The sequence below is a fragment of the Diadema antillarum genome, unplaced genomic scaffold (assembly GCF_040938485.1).
Source record: "Diadema antillarum isolate AM-2024a unplaced genomic scaffold, OU_Dant_1.0 seq00001487_RagTag, whole genome shotgun sequence".
NCBI lineage: Eukaryota > Metazoa > Echinodermata > Echinoidea > Diadematoida > Diadematidae > Diadema > Diadema antillarum.
Genome location: NW_027272226.1, coordinates 416,929 through 426,195, shown reverse-complemented (window position 1 = coordinate 426,195; position 9,267 = coordinate 416,929). Strand labels below are relative to the sequence as shown.

General features: G+C 40.3%; 1 protein-coding gene across 1 annotated transcript; it reads left to right on the top strand.

Moving 5' to 3' along the window:
• The first annotated feature begins 35 nt into the window (after nucleotides 1-35).
• Nucleotides 36-8,607, top strand: LOC139709999 (scavenger receptor cysteine-rich domain-containing protein DMBT1-like). Its single transcript, XM_071621951.1, has 7 exons — nucleotides 36-162; nucleotides 2,034-2,285; nucleotides 2,798-3,044; nucleotides 5,052-5,248; nucleotides 5,910-6,088; nucleotides 7,615-7,662; nucleotides 8,281-8,607. The coding sequence occupies exons 1-7, from the start codon at nucleotides 36-38 to the stop codon at nucleotides 8,605-8,607; spliced, it is 1,377 nt and encodes a 458-aa protein (XP_071478052.1).
• The last annotated feature ends 660 nt before the right edge of the window (nucleotides 8,608-9,267 follow it).

The window sequence follows — 9,267 nt, the reverse complement described above, 5'->3', positions numbered from 1 at the left end:
CAGGTTCGGCCGAGGATCTGGGGAGATCTTACTGGATGACGTGCATTGCGACGGCACGGAGGAGAATCTGGCTGACTGCACACATAGTGCAATTGGGACGCAGAATTGTTGGCATGGTGAAGAAGCAGGTGTATTTTGTGCAGCTCCAGACAGTAAGTCACCGTCAGAGGGCGCTGTTTTTATATCTCGAAATGTTTTTTGCAGCAGCTGTTGTGTCAGACAGTGAAGAAGCTGCAATCAAACAAATATACACAAATACAAAACAGCAACCCATTTCAAATATCGCGAGAAAGTGTACTTAAAGGGATGGTATTGTCAGGTGGAGATGAGGATTGAGTTTTTATCTTTTGATGGATACTAAAGCAACCACCTTTAAAAATCTTACAGAGCATACCATTCTAATATAAATTCATGAAAATCGGCTTTGAAATGACGGAGATATCCAAAAACAAAACCATCCTATAAAAGTTGGGTCCCTCCTTTTATTCAAATCGCTTGTTTTGGATATCTCTGACATTTCAAAACCAATTGTCATCAAATAAATGTGGAATTCCTCTTTGAATTACATGCTCTTTCATATTCCATGAGAGGTTTCTCATTATCTCATCAATTAAAGTTAGAAACCTGAAACAAGGTATCAAGTATGAAAACTATTTCATTCCCTTAAACAACCTTATGCAGGAACATCGCAGATCTTACATGAACATTTTCGTAATGAAATTACCTTTGAAAATATTGCCTGACGTAAAACGCACGCTTGAATGTCACATTGACTTTTCATTCCTTAAATTCATTTCATGTCTGATCACATCTACTTCAATACTGGTATTTATGTATTAAAAATCCACCAGTAACTGTTAAATTAAATTTACTTATGGACGATTAATCAATGACAAGAAAAAGTTAGGATGATAGATTCAAGGAAACGAGAATTAACTTAAAAATATATAGTTTCTGGTTCTGTTCAATCTTTGCTTTATAAAGCTTAGATATACATTCAGTAGTTGAATGTATGCGAACGGTTTGAATGTAAAAACAAATGAAAGCTTTTTTGTTTTTTAAAGATCGTCTTAAAAATCATCATAAAAGAAGAATATCTAAACATTTTTCCTGATGCTGCGTTTGTTATGTAACAAGAGATTGTTTTGAAGATTGACTTACAATTGTCAAACACATTTTGATTATTTTCTTAATTTTTCTGTAGTTTTGTTCGAAAAATCTCAAACTAGTGAAAATGGACATATATTTGTCAGAATTTGCATTTGATTTTTTTTTATTATGTTTGAGTATTTATATAGTTTTTAAGACAAAACATCGAGTAAGAATTCATACAAAGTACTGTAAACGTCAATATTTTCGCGCGGTTAATTTTTCGCGCTGAGCGGCTCGAAAACGTATTCGCGGGTTCTTAAATTCGCGCTCCGCAGCAGGTTACTTTACTGTAGTACACATTCACTGCTTTCATCCAAAGCCTCTGCTACATAGCTTGCTATGCCAGCGTACGACAAGCGACGTAGCGAGCGGCTCGACTGCGAGTACAAGCACTCAAATACGTAGTACAGCTGTGACTCTAGTACCGTAGTCACGGGGGACTGCAGCATCGATGCGTGCGGTGCACACATGCATGCTACAGTACACAGCAATCTAGGGTATCGTCTCTTCGCACAGTACTAGTAGCGTAAACATGCCTGTACATTGTACTACGTAGCAGGATCATCGATGAAGCGCACACAATTCATCCCGTTCAAAATGTGCGTAGAAAATTGTGAAGATATATTCGCGCGTTTTTGAATTCGCGCTAGCCGAGCGTAGCGCGAAATCCGCGAAAATTAATGTACCGCGAAAATTTCCACGTTTACAGTATGTGGTAAATGTGTATACATTATATGCCACAGAGTGAGAGAGAGAGAAGGTGTGTTTCTTCTCAGTGTTAGATGGTGACAATCCCATGTATCCCCGTTGCCTTATATTTTCTGATAGTTTATTTTCAAACTATCTTTTATTTCTCTCTCTTATTTTCCCTGCACATGGAGTTCGCCTTGTCCATGGAAGAAGTGTGAGAGAAGGGCGAGTTGAAATTCTATATCAAGAAGACGAATGGGGCACGGTGTGTGACAACTCCTGGAGCTTAGAAGATGCCAACGTGGTCTGCAGGATGCTGGGTTACCAAGAGGCCTGGGCAGCCCCCTGCTGCGCCACATTTGGCCATGCATCTGGACGGATTCTACTTGACAGTGTGGAATGTGATGGGACGGAGAACCACTTGGCGGAGTGTAGGCATGGCGGTATTGGAATCGATAATTGCACGCACGGTGACGATGCAATTGCACGCACGGTGACGATGCGGGCGCTATTTGTATCAATCGTGAGTAGAAATTCCGGGAAGATTGGTTTATTATGAATTGTCTTCAATAAGTACCAAAAGTATTTCAGATATCACTTTTAATACAGTGTTTCAAGAATATGTTTTCCCTATTTTTCATGTTGCTTGGAACCTGCATTCGCAAGCTGCACTGAGATGTGTTCAATTATGTTCCTGCTCTTCTCATTATAATACTTTATGAGGCATGACTTCTCGAGAGGAGATTAGTATCACTTGATGTTGATTTCAAAAATTGCAGATATCGTTCGTGGAACATGAAATGACTTGTGTTAATTGTTACAATTATAATGTCATTAAGATCTATGTTGCTGCAGTAAAATTCCACCAGCTCACGAAGAATGCGTACTGCTGCCGTCAACTTGCACTTAATCGTGAATTCCATATTATGGCAATTCGTGTTATTTCTCCAATTAGGACAGGAAGTAGAAGTTCGTCTGGCTGATGGGACTAATGAGATGGAAGGACGCGTTGAGGTTCTACACAACGGCGAATGGAGTACGGTCTGTGACGACTCCTGGGGAATGGATGACGCAAATGTCGTCTGCAGAATGCTCGGCTTCGGAGGTGCCGCCGAAGCCTCGTGCTGTGCTCACGTCACTTTGGCCAGGGCTCTGGAGATATCCTGCTGGACAACGTGCTATGCAAGGGAAGTTAAGACAATGTGGGCTCTTGCTTGTTTTCTTATATTGGCGAACACACTACTGCAGACACGACGAAGATGCAAGTGTCATGTGCTCTGCAGATGGTTAGTATCCAACTCAGGACCTTGTTGTCTTCCAATAGGTTACCTATCCAAAATTTCTTTGTTTTGTTTAGGAACGTTTATTTGACTGTTTTCCCCTTGTTTAGTTCGGTTCTCCCAGTCATATCATGGTCTAAATAGATATCTGTATTTCATGATCCCCCTATCTGACTTATCACGAAGCTTGTGGCTCTATTAGCTTGCTTTTAAGCAGACTAGGTCATATTTCTCGTATTATAACTATAGCTCAACTCTAATGTAGTTATAAAGACCTTGTGCTTATGCTGAGACAAACTTATGTGCATTACCATGAAGTTTCATCTGATTAATACCTTGTATTAAATTTCGTATTCTATATTTTTCTTTTTTTTCCTGTGCTATTCGTGAGAAATCTGAAAATAAATTGAAATTGAAATTGCAATTATTTGCTATTAGATTTGATAGGGGGTTGCAGCTTTACCTTCACTTTCCCCTAAGGAGGTGTAGAAACCGTGGAAAGAACACACTCACACGCACACACACTCACACACACACATACACACACACACACTATTACAAACACTGGTTCTCACTCCAAAAGATTATCTTTCGATGGTTTGCCGCCGACTGACACTAGGGAGCTTTAGATTTTCGCGACGGTGACGTTCAGAGGGGGAAAAAATGTTCTGAGCATGCGCAGAAGCGCGCGTCAAGTCGATCTATTGTTAGCTTGCGTCGCCTGAGTTTTTCACTACGCGTACTGGGCTGTTTTTACGTCCGCACAGTTTGCAACGTAGAGAACTACTTCATGCACCGATCATATGGGGGCGCCATTTTATTTTTTCATACGTTGAGTCCCAGCGTAATCTAAAGCTACTTTTCAGCATGACGCAGGGAAGAGGAGAACGTCCAGCTCAAGCGTCGTCTTACACGTCCGCGCGTCAAAATGTAAAGCTCCCTAGTATCGAAAGAACCCACACAGATACATTACTTTGCAAACAAGACATCGACTGAGGACTGTCAAGGTAAATGTTGAGACATTGCTTCAATCTCATTGCAGTGTCCTATGATTCCAAATTATATGAAATTAACATCATCTCTGAAAAATATGAAGCGATGAAGGAATGTGTCTTTGCAGTATACGTCAAGGTACGACATTCCGTAAACAGAAGAATGATGCTATGTAATTGAGTATAATTTATGAATATAAGAACGACCCAAGTCCATGGAAGACCATTTCGAGCAAACTAAAAAAAAACCTTCATATCTTTTTTATTTGTCCAATAATATTCTATTTAACTGTGATGGGAAGGCAATATTGTATATACAAATTAGAACATATATTATTAAGACAATTAACATTTACATTAATTGTGGAGAGGCCATTTTGTGTGGTGGACTTGGTCGTTCTTTGATTCATATGGACTTGGGTCGTTCTTTGATTCATATACATGATATTCTGCTATAGAGATGAGAGAAGGATGAGAGAGGGCGCTATCATATGAATGTAAGAATGACCCAAGTCCTTCATTCTTACACTAATATAAGATTTAACTCATTCATTTCAGGCACTTCCGGGGGTAATTAGGATTTATCATTTATACACAAGATGAGTCCATGCATAAGCTACAATTTCCCATGTCAAACTGAATTTGGCCGAAAATTGGACTTGGGTCGTTCTTATATTCAGGTCTTCAATTGTCTATTGATTTTTTGCTTTGTTTCTTGCTTTGTTTTTGCTTAAAATCAACCAAAATGAGTGATTGTGAAATGTCTAATTTGTACGTTATGATACCAAATGGCATATTGAACAGGACAGATACCGAAGGTTCGTCTTGTCGGAGGAGCTGCCGACAGAGAAGGAAGAGTTGAAGTTCTATACAATGGAGAATGGGGCACGGTATGTGACGACTCCTGGGGTATAGATTATTCAAACGTCGTCTGCAGAATGTTGGGTTTTCTAGAGGCTGCGGCAGCCCCTCTCGAGGCCCGCTACGGTCCCGGTTCGGGCAGCATCATATTGGACGACGTGTCATGTGATGGGCAGGAGGAAAACTTGGCCGATTGTGAGCATCGAGGCTTTAAGTCCCATAAATGCGTTCACGAGGAAGATGCAAGCGTTGTGTGCTCTACTCTAGATGAAGGTAATGTATTGAGCACTGATATCAATTCATTTGTACAGCGAACGAAACCAACAACACGTGTGGCCTTAATTTGTAGAGATCTGTTTCACAAAGGGAAAGGAAAGCATAAAAGCCTTGTTTCTTATTTGTTTTGTTTTGTTTTTTTTTTGGTTTTTTTTTATCCCTTACCCTGTTGGGTTTAGGATTTTTTTTGCATGTCCTATGACTATGTGTCCTATCCAAAAAAAAAAAAAAAAAAGAGAGAGAGAAAAAAAAAGAAAAATCATCTTCACTTAATTGTTGTAAGGAAACACATTTGGAAGTTTTTGTTTGTTTGTTTTTTAATTCTTAATTATCTTGATAAAATGATAAAGATAAGTTTCACAGGCCTCATGTGTGTTCTCAGGGATCATTTTGAATCCAAACTTACTTATTTTGTCTGAATGGATTAGAGACAGGACCGAATTGCCGACATACTTGCACTTCTGTTATCAAACAAGTGATGTTCATATCTTTTTTTTTGTCGAAAAATGAAATAAAACATTGAATTGAATTGAAATGATATCTATTATGTGTTAATATCTGAGATGTTGATAAAAAAACTCATCCTTTAGGTATTTGTATTCAACATGAAAAATAAGTATTTCACTTGAATAATTCAATTCCGTGTCATTAATTCCAGGTTTTCAAATTCGTCTTGTCGATGGAAGTAATGAGTATGAAGGAAGAGTGGAGGTTCGCCACGAAGGAGTGTGGGGCACAGTCTGTGACGACTACTGGAGTATTGAAGATGCCACAGTTGTCTGCAAGATGCTCGGTTCCGAAAAGGCGTTGGAGGCGCCCTGCTGTGCCAGATTCGGGGTAGGCTCTGGCAGAATCTTAATGAGTAATCTATTCCGTGACGGATCCGAAGGCACCCTACTGAAGTGCACATCTGACATCACTATTGCGGACACAGCGAGGATGCAGGTGTCATATGCACTAATGAGCGTAAGCGTCAGCATTAAAGGGATCGTACAGTTTTGGTTGAGACCTAATTTCAGGTTTCTGACATTTTTCGGTGAGATAGTGAGAAACCTCTCATGAAATATGAAAGAGCATTGAATGAGCATGTAATTCTATGAGGAATTCAACATTTATTTGATAAAAATTGGTTTTGAAATGGCTGAGATATCCAAAAAAGCCTAGAGCAATTCTAATAAAGTGTGGGACCCACACTTTATTACGATCGCTTTGTTTCACTTTGTTTTTGGATGTTTCAGTCATTCCAAACCCGATTTTCATCAAATAAACTTTGAATTCCTCTTAAAATAGTATGCTCTGTACTATATCATAAGTGTTTTCTTGGTATCTCGCAAAAAGTTAAAAGCCCAATTCTCATCTCCACCAATACTGTACTATCCCTTTAAGAGACAAAAACTCAGTTATTTTACTTAATTTTAGCACATCGGTTTGAATTCTGAATTTCTGAAAAGACTAGGGAAATCACAACTGAAAAGATTTCCAATTACATGGCCGATTTATATGTCTTTAAACATACGAGTGGTGATTAGTAGAAAAGCTCTATTTGCCGTTTTAGTACTTTTTTCCTTGTCTAATATTTTCTCTTTGCCTAATTTGCGTATCCTACACTTTTGTATTCACCTCGGTGATTGGTACAGCAAAGCCAAAATTTGACGTCCGCCTTGTCGGGTCAACGCGACCGACATCGGGGAGAGTGGAGATTTTGTACAATGGAGAATGGGACACGATCTGCAGGGATAACTGAGGCTACGACGAAGCCGCGGTAGTCTGTGAGACGCTCGGGTATGAGGGGACCAGTTGGTTCCCGTGCTGCTCCTTTTACGGCCGCGGGACTTTGGATTTCGTAATGGGCGACGTAGAGTGTGCCGGATCAGGACAAAACTTAGCTGACTGCCAGTATAACGGCTCTTGGTCGCGTGAATGCGACGAGGTGGCAGTTGCTGTATGTGAGACCCCGCGTAAGTACCATTGCTTTGAAAAAATAAAAACCCGTTGATATCTCAACTGGCTTCTTGCTACTTAAAAATTTGAGGAGTCTCGTCGGAAATTCATCAAAACGTTTAAGTAAGTTTACAGTTGACATTATCAGATCAAGTTCCAGGTAGACTTTGCCAAAAAAAAAAAAAAAAAAATGATTGAGTTACACAAACCACAACTATCAGTGCCTGGCGGCGACCCTATCTATAATTTGAGTTTTATTTGACACTTGAAAATATATCATTTCACACATTTTGTAGTGTTCCTGAACTAGAATAGTTCATATAAAAAGTTATACTTATGACGATCAATACATATGAATACATGTACTGTGCAATAATAAAGTAACTGTTTTCAATATACATCTTGCATGTTGTTATCGACAGCACGTCAATTTGATGTCCGCCTTGTCGGGGGCAGGAACGAGAGGGAAGGTAGGGTGGAAGTTGCCGTCGAGCGTGGCTGGTGGGGAACAGTCTGTGACGACATGGGGGGGGGGGGGGATGGAGCAGGCAAACATCACTTGCCGGTTGCTAAGTTACGACGGTGCCCTGGAGTCCACTTGCTGTAGTCGTTTTGGCCGGGGTTCTGGCAGCATCCTCCTTGACGACATGGAGTGTACGGGGAAGGAAAGTCACCTGGCCCTCTGTCGGTATCCGGGCTTTGGCAATGATGATTGTAATCATAACGAAGACGCAGGCGTCATTTGCTCGCCCAAACGTAAGTAAGCATTAAAGTGTAACGTAGCTAACAGCACTTTTGATAGCTAGATGTACACCTCTGGAAGAAGCTTTGACTCTAACTACAGTAAAATGGACTCATCTAAGATACAGAACACAATACACTTTAATATGTAGCTGAGAAACACAACTCAATTCAAATTATTTAGTCTAAATTAGTTAGACAATGACAATCACGTCAAAAATTCAATAATATAATTTATCATGGGCATCAGTGGTATATTTTGCTTGTTTTTCTACCGTTAAGCACCTCTTATAATAGATCGCAAGTGATAATTCCATGTACCATTAGATTAACTATTTTCCCCTTAGACTCCAAGACTCGATATCCGTCTTGTTAATGGAAGCAGCGATAATGAAGGACGAGTAGAGGTTCTATTTGAGGGAAGATGGGGCACGGTCTGTGACGACAACTGGGACATACGTGATGCAAACATCATTTGTCGGATGCTTGGCTACGTCGGGGCCTTGGAAGCCTCTTGCTGCGCTAAATTCGGCCGGGGCTCTGGCTATTTCTTACTGGATGATGTGACGTGTACCGGTGAAGAAAGAAACGTCGCTCAGTGCCTACATGCACCATTCGAAACACATGACTGCAATCCCTACGAAACGGCGGGTGTTGTTTGTACACTGTGTTGACGAAGGCAGGGACCCGGGCAATTCGTAGTACATTTTTTTTTTTAATTTGCACATCATGTTATGAACTTATTCTCTCTCTCTCTCTGTCTCTCCCTCTCTTTCCCTCGCTCTCTGCCTAACTCCTCATCTTTATTTTTTTATTAATTAGACCTATATTCTTGCAACAGGCCATTATAGTGTTAAGATTTATCTGCGTGGTTATGTAGGGCTAGTTGGTTTTTATGCCTCCGCCACGAAGTGGTGCCGGAGGCATTATGTTTTCGGGTTGTCCGTCCGTCCGTCCGTCCGTCCGTACTTCCGTCCGTCCGTCTGTCCTTCCGTCCGTCCGTAATGAATTTTGTGGACAGGGTAACTATCAAAACCTTTTGAGGTATCCTAATGAAACTTGGCATGTATGTGTATCAGGGGGTGAAGTTGTGCCTATCAACTTTTGGGTGCACATGCTCAAGGTCAAAGGTCAAAAGGTCAAGGTCAAATGCTTAAAATTTCACTATTTCCCCCATATCTATGCAATACCTGAAGATATTTTCTTGAAACTTAGTGTATACATGAATTACCCAATTAAGATTCTCTGGTGAAAGTTTGGGGTCATGAGGTCAAAAGGTCAAAGGTCAAAAGGTCAAGTAAAATGTTAAAATTTCACTTTTTTCTCTGTATCTT

What these genes read in the sequence shown, in the direction of transcription:
- LOC139709999 (XM_071621951.1), top strand. Translation starts at nt 36, where the DNA reads ATGACGTGCATTGCGACGGCACGGAGGAGAATCTGGCTGACTGCACAC. An exon ending in GGCGGAGTGTAGGCATGGCG is followed by an intron (nt 2,286 to 2,797) that starts GTATTGGAATCG and finishes TTCTCCAATTAG; the next exon opens with GACAGGAAGTAGAAGTTCGT. An exon ending in GCAAGGGAAGTTAAGACAAT is followed by an intron (nt 3,045 to 5,051) that starts GTGGGCTCTTGC and finishes CGTCGTCTGCAG; the next exon opens with AATGTTGGGTTTTCTAGAGG.